This window comes from Lepidochelys olivacea, assembly GCF_965140295.1.
Source record: "Lepidochelys olivacea isolate rLepOli2 genome assembly, chromosome: 15".
Classification (NCBI taxonomy): Eukaryota; Metazoa; Chordata; order Testudines; family Cheloniidae; genus Lepidochelys; species Lepidochelys olivacea.
In genome coordinates, this window is record NC_140425.1 from 24,030,772 (window position 1) to 24,043,632 (window position 12,861).

Consider the following 12,861-nt stretch of genomic DNA (forward strand, 5'->3'; position numbering starts at 1 on the left):
CTCTTCCTACAGCAACCAGGGAAGATTGCGAGGTTTAAAAGGTTTCAGAGGAGCAGCCGTGTTAGTCTGTATCTGCAAAAAGAAAAGGAGGACGTGTGGCACCTTAGAGACTAACAAATTTATTTGAGCATAAGCTTTCGTGAGCTACAGCTTACTTCATTAAAAGTTTTCCCATCAGCTGCTTGCTGTTTTCTCTCTCTTCCAGTTGTGCCCTCTGAGACAGGGTTGCTTGAGCAGCTTGTGATCCGTCTGTAATTGTGACATTCTTTTCTTCCTTTCAAGCTGTCGGGTCTCATTCCTGCATTGAAATGGATTCAACCTTCACCATTCACCGCTACACACCTGCGTTACAGATCACTAAATGGCCTTCAGTGGCTGAGGGGTAAAATCACTGTCAGCTTCAATATCCCTCAAAATGTTGCAGTGCTAGGGAACTTCACTGTACATCCTGAGGTTTTTGGGGCCCCTTTATAAAAGCAAAAAGAAAAGGAGTACTTGTGGCACCTTAGCGACTAACAAATTTATTAGAGCATAAGCTTTCGTGAGCTACAGCTCACTTCATCAGATGCATGCAGTGGAAAATACAGTGGGGAGATTTTATATACACAGGGAACATGAAACAATGGATGTTACCATACACACTCTAACAAGAGTGATCAGGTAAGGTGAGCTATTACCAGCGGGGGTGGGCGGAAAAAAACAAAAAACCTTTTGTAGTGATGATCAAGGTGGGCCATTTCCAGCAGTTGACAAGAACATGTCAACTGCTGGAAATGGCCCACCTTGATTATCACTACAAAAGGTTCCCCCCCGCCCCACTCCCAGCTCTCCTGTTGGTAATAGCTCACCTTAAGTGATCACTCTCCTTACAGTGTGTATGGTAACACCCACTATTTCATGTTCTCTGTGTATATAAAATCTCCCCACTGTATTTTCCACTGCATGCATCCGATGAAGTGAGCTGTAGCTCATGAAAGCTTACGCTCAAATACATTTGTTCGTCTCTAAGGTGCCACAAGTACTCCTTTTCTTTTTGCGGATACAGACTAACACGGCTGCTACTTTGAAACCTGTCTTTAGGAAAGCAAGTGGTCCATAGATCTCATCTCAGCAAGACGTGCAGTAAAATCTTTACCAAGCTGTTTCCTATGCAGTAGCTGATTTTATCACAAGGTTTACAGGCTCTAACCCTCTGAGCCCCTGATCAGTTCCCCACTTTAAATCTCTCCTGTACAGCCTCCATTTTCCCTTTTGGTTGTGATTCATTTGCTCTCTAATGGATTTTGTAACACGGTGTACAAAAGATACACCATAAAAATAAACAGCACTGTAATGGTGATATATCAGACACTCTAATGCAGATGATCCAGGGATATCACAGATAAAACATTGTAGTTCTCTGCTACCTTTTACCCAAAGATCCCAGAATGCTTTGCCAACATCAACCCAGCCTTGTAACACCCTGAGGAAGTAAAGCTGTAAGCACTATTGTCCCCATTTTACAGATGGAGGAAACTGAATCACAGAGAGTTAGAGGGTTTGCCCAGGGTGTCACAGTAAGGCAGGGGCAGAGCCAGAAATAGCCTCCAGTTTCCTCCATCCTCCCCTTTTTAAAGGACAGAAACTGCTTCGAAGGAAGGATCTACAACAGTCTCACATCTCAGTGGCCAACTGCCTCCAGGTTATTCCTTTTGCATGTTGCTTTTAACAAGGGGGAAATATAATCTGATGGTTGGAACACAGAGCTTTGGAGTCAGGCATTCCTGGATCTGCCACTAACTCACCCTATGACTTTAACCTCAACGCTTAACCTCTCTCTGCCTCCATTTCCCTATCTATAAAGCACAGATAGTACTGAGCTACCAATTTTGCAGGGGTGGTGCAAGGCCTAGAGAATGTATGTAAAGTGCACTAAAATCCTGGGATAATACATGGAAATAGTTAATTGATTTCTAATTCCTACGTCCCATAAATCCTCTCTTAGGAAGAGCAATAATCCAATGATTTATTAGTATAGATGCAATTATATTGCTGGTTTGTCACTCACCTGAATTAAGGCATCTCTCTTTTTTCCAGGGCTGGCAGTCCTTCCTCAGAGATCATGCAGATTGATTTTGAAATTGAAGACCTAAGTGATCTACCTGGGACCCAGCTGATCACGTGGCAGGTTGAATATCCTGGGGATACGACATCTGATCTAGGAGTCTCCAAGATCTATGTAAACCAGAAGGATCTTGTAGGAGTCCTTCCTTTGGCCATGGTAAGGAACTGCCCATTACTTGCGAGGTCTGAATGTTGCTTACAACTATGGCAGCAAAAGTACATACATTCTGTGGAAAAGGGTAGGGAAGAGCTCCACTACAATGATGAGGTTTTTCTTAAGACTTGAGTCCAATGTTCTTACCTTGTTGCTAGCTGATCAGAGAAAACCAATTACAATTTTCATTCAAAAGTACTAATAACTACAAAGTTAGATAATTTATTTCCCTAAAGTATTAAGAATATAATTAATGTTGATATTACAATACAAATTGAGTTAGTCAAATCAAACTGTTAACAGTAATACAATTGAAAATTGGATAACTACAAAACACATAACTGAAGACCAATTGGTCAAGTTATTGCATGAATACAATAGTAATCAAATCACAAAGTTAATATAACACAAATGATTAAATTACTTATTAAATCTTGCAATCTCTGTGGGGTTTACTTAGCAGCTTTAACTTTCCCTTGTGGAAAGAATAGGCTAAGGTTCAATTTTTTATGTAGCCCATGTGATTCTTAGAGATCTATGATAAGATTTGCTTCAAACATAGGTTAATCCATTCCTAATGGTAGCTTCTACTATGCATATATACACACACTTGCTATGACTATTAATGGACACCCCCTCCCCCAAAAAAGACTGGGATAGGTCTTTCCTGGTACGCATCCCCACATAAGTGTTCACATGTCCTGTTAAAGAGACAAAAAGAATAAAGTTACTTCAAAAAAGCTGGTCTTGGATGCTTCAGATTCAGTCAGGAACTGCCATTTGGGAAACCAGGCAATGTCTTGTGGTTCAGGAACCATCACACAAGTAGGCGTTCTCCTTGTAGGGTGTGTTTTCTTAGTCACAAGTTTGTCTCCTTCCCAGATAAGTAACATTAGAGACTAACAGGAGGGGATTATTCTACCCAGATGATCTCAACCCCTTGTGTTTAGGTGAACAGCTAAGACTCTTCAGTGGCTCCTTGTCTGTTGGGGCCTGTTGTCTTCTGGGTCATAACCTGTGACCCGTTGTCCTTTGAGTTACAAAATACACATGTAATTCCTTACCCATTCACACGTCTCCAGCTCACGTTTCCTCAAGATGGACCAGGCTTCATAAATAAAATAAGAAGCACGTGTGGAACTGTCACCACATTTGGGATACTGGGTGAAAGGTTATTTCACTCTCTCAAGGCTCAGAGTCAAGCTGCTTCATTAACTTATTAAAAATATAACCAAGTAAAGTCTATCTTCTGTGTCTACATGAGTATGTACCTAGATGTTCTACACGAGTATCTCAGTAAAACAGCTTCTGACCTCCAAAGCTCTGTCTCATTTATTGCTGAGCGTGTGCATAAAGGCTGCCATAGTAGCCTGCATAGGGTTTAATCCTGCTCCCTTTGAATAGAGTTTTGCTATTAACCTCAAGGAGAGCAGGGATTGAGTGGATGGTCATGGCATCCCCAGTATTCTACCCTTACACCTTCTGTGGCACACAAAGGTGTCCACAGGCACCAAATTCAGCAAGGTACTTATGGACCTGCCTACCTTTAAGCACACGTATACTCCCATAATGTCACCATTTAAATTTAAGCCCAGGCTTAAGCCTCTTCCTGAAGTGGAAGCTTTTATTTCTTTCAAACTGTGGTTCTGATTTATGTGAGGGGCAACCAGTCACAATGTGTCACTTTCCAAAGAACTGTGAAGTACGTGGAGAATGAAAAACACGATGTAAAACCAAATATCTATTTTCCATCAACCCACTCACAAGGATAACTCCATAATCACTATTCAGAGAAGATGAGATCAAGGTAAAAGAACTGTTTTTTGACGCATCTAAGAAGACACTTGGATGCTCCAGATTCACACTGGAAACAATGTATTCTGTGGTTCCTCCCTCCCTTAAATTATCTTACCATCAGGGATGAAGTATAATCATCTAAGATTTGATTGCCCAGTGTCTGCTCCTAGACCATCAATTAGAAAATATTGACACATGTTATTATTTAGCACTGAAAGAAAAATAAAAATCAATCATGAAGTGTTTAAAAATAAAAGGAACCTGGATTGTTGCCTAGTGACAGCCAGTTAATTATTATGCCATTAGTGAAGGTTGAGGGTGTTATTGTGCACGTCAGAACTACACAGAGCTGATATGGGCCATTATTGTAATTTACCAACTTTAGAACAACTCAGACGTCATTCTGATGCTTTATTTCACCAAATGGTATTTCACCTCTCTCTCTCTCTCAGACACACACTTTTTTTTTAATGGTTCTAGTTTCCAATGCTGCAGTATATATCATAGTTGAAACAGCTGCTTCCATCTGGGATTGTGATCACCTATCACATCCTAGCCATGTTTTTTTATAAACGTGTTGCTTTACAGGAATGTTTTCATATGCTAGTTCTCACTGTCAAGTAGTGGGTGAGCTCTGCTAGTTTGTTGATAACAGAGGGAGGCTTGAGGGAGGTTGGATCCAGATCTGAACTTCCACAAAATTCGGAGGTATTCAGAGCTGAAACCCTAGATTTGATCTGTTTTATGTAATCTGTATTATTGGGGGTTGGGTTTGCACCATGTCTGGATGAAAGGGTAATGTAATGTGTTGCCTTCCTAGCAGTGCCAGCAGAGGAGAACACTATTTCTGCCTATGTATGCCCGTAACCCAAAACATAGCTGGGTAGAGTAGATCTAATTTTTTGGCCAACCATGTTCCTTCTAGTTGGTGCAAAACAGCCAGTACTCTGTCGTCACTCCACAGATAAAAGGGACAACATGTTGTCAATAAGTCTAGAATTGTATACTCACTTCCGATGAAGTGAGCTGTAGCTCATGAAAGCTTATGCTCAAATAAATTGGTTAGTCTCTAAGGTGCCTCAAGTCCTCCTTTTCTTTTCACTTCATTATGAAGTCTACAAAATTATCAGCAGATGACATTTTGCAAGGCAACAGGTGTTTGGGATAAAGGGTGACAGAGGAAGCATAGATATATGGCAGGGATCTCATGATTACTGACAAACCGAGGATAGAGTTAACATTCTTTGTAATAACTCCAGGGTTCGTGAAGAATCCCAAGGGTATCACAAATCTGAAAATCTTTGTAGTGCCTCACTGTGCACTTAGTTAATGATGATTCAGGTGCAGACCTTTCAATATGTGTAACTCTTCGTAGTCTAGCACTTCAGAGTTCCCTGTCACCTTGTCAGAGTCAGGGGTCTTTTTGAGCGGGTGAGGGGTAGGGAATTTTTTTTTTTTTAAATAAAAGCCATATTAGCCATAGTCTACTCTTTAGGGAAAACAGCAATGAAAGCAAAACTGTTAAACTGCTCATATATTTTTGTGAGTTGGGATAAGCTCAGGTTAGCAATTGTTGGGCTTTCATTATTTATGGAGCATGTAATTTCATGTTTGTAAGTACCAAAATACAGCACAATTGAACATGGTGATTAGAAGCTAATCTCCAAAAGAACACTTTTACATCTTAAAATTGTATACATTTTTCCTAATAGACTACCAGTTAATACCCTACCACCCTTTTCTATTCTTCAATTTCTTTTTTGATTACTCGCATGGATTTGTGATTCAGTAACAGCAGCATATCAGTCAGTTTGATGAACTGTATTTTTTAAGTTAGAAAACTCTAAGAGAAAAGATAATTAAATTCTGATTAATGCATCTGGCTATAGATTTTATCCTGGGTCATATCAACATCAAGATTTATTGGAAATTTCCCCATTAAAATTATTAGGGCCGTTGCTACAACAGCCTTACCTTTCCCCAATACTGGCTGCAGTTTTCTACAAGAAGCCAGCATTTTAACTTTTGGGACTCCAGCAGGACTACTGAACAAAAACGAGCATAACAGGGCTCTAGGATCTTGATGAGAGAAGCTATGCCGTGCATATAATGGATGTGTGGGTACCTTAAAGACCAGCCCCTTCTGACACTTTAATAACTAAGCCCTTTCTAATTTTAAAGTGTGACAAAATCCATGTAGGTAAGTTATGCGTGAGAGCCAAGCGTGCTCTTGCCAGTGAGATGAGAAGTAGCACGGCCAAAGACTCGTTTCATTCAACGTGCGTTGAATGAGCCTTACCTTGCATTGGAACATTAATCTGCACCCCCATGTGGAAGTTGGAGTATGTGGGGAACAAGTGCCCTTTTAATCAGCTTTTTGAAAAGTGACATTAGTGCTGCTGAAAGGCGTCCTGCAGACTGAAATCCTCTAGCCAGAGAGGTGTGGCAGAGGAGACAACAGTGCCACTTACCCATGTTGTCCCACCAATATTCTTCTATCACCACAATCTGCAGGGAGCCTCTCTAAGACCCGGGAGCGTAGTGCATTGTCCAGGACCATTCAGTCCCGATCTCTGTGCTGAGACTGCCAACCCAGGGGCCAATTAGTGCCAATTGCAATGTGGAGACGTGTTTATTAGGGACTGCAGTGAGACATTTTGGGACTGATCCAAAATCCATTCAAGTTAATGAGAGTCTTTCCATTTATTTCAATGGACTTTGGAGATGGCGCTTTAAGGGAGGCTACCAAACAACCTCCAGATTTTTGGTCACTATTGATCTGGGATGAATTTGAACCAGTGATAAACTGTATCACCAATCCCTTGAGTAATCCTGTCCCCAAAACCATTGTATTTGGCTTATGAAACAGAGTAGCTTTGTTGGTCTCCTCTGACTGGCCACAGCTTCTGCTTTCTTTTTTATCTTCTGACCTGAGGATTACTCAAATCCAAAAATAAGAGGTGACTAAAGCACCTTTCAGGTTCTGATGATCCAGTGATCCCCAAAACCAATATTGACAACAAACACTGATGTGCTGGAGACCAGCCAGCCTTAGTAGTCCATAACTCATAAACATGGGCTTGCAAGTCAAATTTACCAATAAAAAAGCACTCTTACGCCCAGATAAATCACTTACAACGTCTGGATAGGTATTCAGATTATGGTGACCACCTGTTCTGGCACTGGGGATGCACTGCTCATCCCCTTAAACTGATGAAACGTAGGCAGAGATGCTTATCCTGGGTGCTACAGATTACAAACAGTACATGGCCTATCACCACAATTGCTTTGCAGTGCATCTTGCAGGCCTCACAGAAATGCTATGTCTCATTTAAATAAAGGGGAACATCCCACAGAGCAGGGAGAATGAGGTGAATATTCCTTCCCTTAGATGGATTATTATGACCACACATCAGTTAAAGAAGTTTGGGCCAGATTCTGCTCTCAGTTCCGCGGAGCAACGCATCAGTAATCATTGTGGCCCATTGAGTAGGTATCCATACCCAATGTTATTGTATAGCCGTGTAAATGCAATTCATCACCTCATGTATCACTTAGAGGCTGTTCCACCTTAGTACAGCTGAGCATGATGGGGATCTTTCTCTGCCACTCCTTCAACTCTCAGGTTGTAGAGTGGCAGCAGAACTGCCTTGCAGCCCCATCCTAATGCTACAGTACTGTACACCCCCTCTCCAATGGGGAGGGGTTAGAGGGTCTTTTCAGAAGTCGAACTTCCACCCTTGGCCCATCCCACCCTGAAATATCATGGCATAATTTCGTTCAGAGAGCACCTGCCGAGCTGCAGTGCACAATGTCTGCTGTTTGTGACAAGGGACCTTGTCGATTTCTTTAAAATCCTTGGAAATGTGAGGTTAAAGCAGTGTTAGTGCCATTCGTTTGTTACCTGAAATCATCATTCGAATCTTCCTCAGTATAATAACACCTCACCCAGAGATTTGCTGAGCTGAGGGCTGATGATCTACCATGAAAGCCAGAGAGACTCTACTCCCCGATTTTCCTGATACAGCATTATCTTTTATGGTCACCATAAAGAATCAGCCTCACCGTTTTTATTTGCTTTTTTTCTTTAAGCTATTCCATCTGTTTTGTTAAATAATCAACTAGACAATGTTTACTGTTCCATTTCTTTTTTTATTTTTAAACATCCCATCAGCTATTTCATAATTATGACATTTGCCTTTTGTCGAACCTCAGTAATTCGGAGTACGGTGAAAGATGCAAATAGCACAGAAGCCATCTGTAAACCATCTGTAATCTCTATTGGACATAGGCAGAGGGCAAGGTTAATGTGTTGGTAAATGAATGAGTCAAAATCTCATCTGTTAATGATTAAAACAAATCCATTTTGGAGTTGAACTGTGATTGAAATACCCAAATCACCTGACTGCTTCAGTGTTTTCCCCAAACCTTCTCCATACTGGGACCCCTTTTCAGTGCATTCCACCATCTAGGTAGCACCTCACTCATATTTAGCAATCTGGGGACGACAGGGAAGTTATGCCCCTCTGATACCTGTTTGTGATCTCCCTGTGGGTCGTTGTCTCAAGGCTGAGAACCCCTGTCCTAACTAGAATAGCCAGTTGATTGATGCTAAGCAAACACTTCTCAAGGTAGCTAGCTTGAATAACAGTAAGAGTGAAGCTTTGGCAGCATGAGGCACCCGCTGTACAAGCCCACCTGGGATCCTGTGCATGTACTCAAGTGGCACTAGCCCATGCTGCCAAAGCTTCACTGCTCTTGTTATCCAAGCTATTTAGCTCAAAGCTAGTTGGGTATGTGTACATGTGCTGCAGTCCCTCCTCTGATTGATTGTAGTACAGATGTACCCTCAGTTTCAATCTACTCACATTGCACAAAAATGTCAGCATGTCGGTTACTTTCCCTTCACAAACGTCTTGATCATGTTGCGGGTCTTTTCTAGTTAGTTCTGGTTTGGGGGGATTTTCCAGGCCAGGTAGCTTGTTGGACCTGCCACTTGTGACAGTGTTAGGCCAGATAGCTACAGGAGAGTGATAGAAAGCAGATATGTTAGCCCCAGGTTAAGCAAGTCCCTTTTCCCTGGGTAAGGTAACAGGGGTGGTTCCAGAACAATCAGGAACTTGCTGGAACCAATTAAGGCAGGCTGGCTAATTTGGACACCTGGAGCCAATTAAGAAGCTGCTAGAATCCATTAAGACAGGCGGCTAATCAGGGCACCTGGTTTAAAAAGACCTCACTTCAGTCAGTGAGGGGCGCGCAAGGAGCTGAGAGTGAGAGAGCGTGCTGCTGGAGGACTGAGGAGTACAAACGCTATTTGGCATCAGGAGGAAGATCCTGTGGTGAGGATAAAGAAGGTGTTGTGAGGAGGCTATGGGGAAGTAGCCCAGGAAGTTGTAGCTGTCACACAGGTGTTACACAAAATACTGTAGACAGCTGTGATCCGCAGGGCCCTGGGCTGGAACCCAGAGTAGAGGGCGGGCCTGGGTTCTCCTCATTCCCCCAACTCCCTATTGGATACAGGAGGAGTTGACCTGGACTATGGGCCCCACCAGAGGGGAAGTTCCCTGGCCTGTCTCCTGACCCACTAGGTGGATCAGCAGAGACTGTGGGGATTGTTCTTCCTTTTCTCCATGCTGGCCAGTGATGAGGTTAGCTGAATGAATGGCAGGTTTGAGCCACTAGCAAAAATGGCCAAACTGCAGGCTGCCATGAATCTCTGAGGCGAGCAAATCCACCAATAAGTGCAGAACCCACCAAGACAGAGGAGGAACTTTGTCACAAGCTGTGCGGCACAAATCCTATAGACCTATAAATCAGCACAGTCAATTACGGAGCCCAGCTGGATCAATAAGACAAATGTAGCTGCCCTGATGCCCATGGTATTATGGTTTAAAGTTGTGTCCTTGGACTAAATAGTCCCGGGATTCAACTAAATTAGAACCCAGTGCTGTGATGAACATGGGAACCATGGTAATATTTTTATGATCCACATGTATGCCTCAGTTTCCCTATGTAGTTTGTACTGCTATACATTGAGCATAAAAGTGTGGATCCTTGGGGTCTGGCACAATAAAGGGGTTACATCCAGGGGACTACTTAAAGGCAGGGACATAGCAGAGACCTTGTAAATCTGTGACAAGTGCCTTCACCTGGAGATTGTCAGACAGCAAACAGTTCCTAATTAGTTCATGGGATGTTGCAGAAAGACTAATGCTCTGTGATCCGAGTGGGTGTCCAAAAGAACCAGGGCCATCCCCAGTGGTGGTGGCACAAGCAAAAGCTACAAGAGTCTCAGTCCATCAAGCACTCTCAGAAGCTGATGTTTTAGAGACATAGTGGAGATTAGGTGCAGAGTGTTTACATTGTTCTGGCTGGTTGTGCTGATGTGTTTATAATCCAGCAAAATCCAGGTGAGTTTAGAGGGGGACTCTAATTCTGGGGTTCAGGGTTACTAGTGGCTCTGCAGCCTGTCACGTGGATGTGTATCTGGGGGTTCAGGCAGTGCTGCATGAAATAGAGAGCTATGAGCTTTTTTTCAGTGACAGTGAGTAGAGAATATCTTGGCTGTAGAATTCTATAGTACCATGGTTCTCACCTCATGTTACAAGAGACGTGAGACCTGGTTTCTGATTTGCTCAAGTGCTGACCTCTCACATCTGCAAAAGAAAGCAGCGGAACTGTGCTTTGAACATATATAAATTGCTGTATAATGTTAAATATTCTGATAAATCAGATCCTAAGTGTCTTGAATTGGGCACTGAAGATTAGTGACCATAGTCTCTCTGTACCTCAGATCCCCATCTGTAAAATGAGGCTAATACCCCTTCATCTCACTGGGGTGTTGTGAAGATAAATTCATTAAAGTTTGTGAAGCACTCAGACTGTAGAAAACCCCATGAGCTAGAGCAGGGGTGAGTAAACTTTTTGGCCTAAGGGTCACATCGGGTTTCCAAAATTGTATGGAGGGCCGGTTAGGGGAGGCTAAGTCTCCCCAAACAGCCAAGCGTGGCCTGGCCCGCACCTCCTATCTGACACCCCGACCCTCCCCCCCTGCTTCCCACCCCCTGAAGGCTTCCCCGGGACTCCTGCCTCATCCACTACCCCCTGCTCCCTGACAACCTCCCACCCCTCACTGCCCACTACTGCCCCATCCAACCCCCCCTCTCATTCCTGACTTGCCCCCTGGAACTCCTGCCCTATCTAACCACCCCTTCTCCCTGCCCCTGACTGCCCCCCGCCACCCCATCCAACCACCCCTCCTTCCTGACTGCCCCCCCGAGACCCCTGCCCCATCCAGCCCACCTGTTCCCTGCCCTCTGACTGCCCCACCCCCTATCCATACCCCCTCCCTCTGCCCACCACCCCCAACTCCCCTTCCCTCTGTCCAACCTCCCCCTGCTCCCTGCCCCCTTACCACACTGCCTGGAGCATCGGTGGCCGGCGGCATTACAGCCGCACTGCCCAGAGCACCGGGTCAGGCCGCGGCTCTGCAACTGCGCTGCCTAGCTGCCGAGACCGTTGCGCCGGCTGCATGGTGCCCTGAGTCTGCGGGGGAGGGAGACAGTGGGGGAGGGACTGGGGGCGAGCCTCCTGGGCCAGGAGCTCAAGGGCCAGGCAGGACGGTCCCGTGGGCTGGATGTGGCCCACGGACAGTAGTTTGCCCACCTCTGAAATTGGATTGATAGAGCAAAACCAAAATTTCAACCCAAATGGTTAAAGTCACGAAGTTATAAGCCGCTGAAAACGGGGTCTTGTGTCGGGTAATGTTCTGTGTTTTTTTCCAACGTGCATTACTTTACATTTATCCACTGTGACAGGGTCAGGCCAGATGGCTACAGGAGAGCGATCCTTTTGGGATCCAGGAAGTGCTAAAGGACCCCTCTGCAGCCTAAGGGGAGGATCCACAGGACCTGGAAAACAAGTGATTTCAAGTTTCAGAGTAGCAGCCGTGTTAGTCTGTATTTGCAAAAAGAAAAGGAGTACTTGTGGCACCTTAGACACTAACCAATTTATTTGAGCATGAGCTTTCGTGAGCTACAGCTCACTTCATCGGATGCATTTCAGGGGACAGCTAATGAAATAACAGGGACAGGAGTGCGGTCAAAGGGTCAAATGAAGGGAACTTGATGGGGACACCGAGCAGAGAACCCCGTACAGAGCCCACTGCTCCTCAAAGGCGTCAAGGGAGTCAGTGGATGCTGCCCAGAGGAACTCTGCCTGGATGCGTGAATGGACGGAGGATCGGAAATAGGCCCCACAGTCACAGGAGAGTCCATCAGCCAACCTCTTCTCCTTTGTTTTATAGATGGCCGTTTTATCCAGGGCCAGGAGGAGGTTGACCAGGAGGTCCCGTGACTTCTTGGGGCCACAGATAGGGAGTGCATAGATAAGGAGGTGAGGGGAAAAGTGGAGCCAGAAATATAACAGGATATCTGTGAGGAGCCAGAATAGGGGCTGCAGCCTGGTGCACTCCAGGTAAACATGCACCAGGGTCTCCCTCACACCGCTGAAGGGGCAGGTGTCCGGGACGGTCGGGTAACATTCGTAGGCAGTGTGACCAGCCCTGCCTAAATTATGACTCTTCCATTGGGCATAGAACGCTGGCAAAGGCAGGGGAAGCCTGTCATCAGATCTGTCTCACTTCCTTGAAAGATTCCCTAACCCTCATGTCAGAGCTGCATGTAACAGAGCTTCTTGTACGATCTGCGTAGCTAGGCAGTAGTGCAAATGCTCCTACTTTCTACGGCTAGAATCTCAGAACGGTTCAACCTAGGTAGGACAGTGGCCGCGTAGCCCTGGATGACCTC

At 44.6% G+C, this 12,861-nt stretch overlaps 1 protein-coding gene across 3 annotated transcripts in view; it reads left to right on the forward strand.

Annotated features, from left to right (window-relative positions):
* LOC311531629 (transmembrane protein 132D-like) overlaps positions 1–12,861 on the forward strand; it is a 386,634-nt gene that overhangs the window by 250,556 nt on the left and 123,217 nt on the right. For all 3 annotated transcript variants that reach the window (XM_084649164.1, XM_084649165.1, XM_084649166.1), the window contains one exon: positions 2,077–2,260. In XM_084649164.1, coding sequence (XP_084505290.1) covers positions 2,077–2,260 — 184 coding nt within the window. The remainder of the gene's footprint in view (positions 1–2,076; positions 2,261–12,861) is intronic.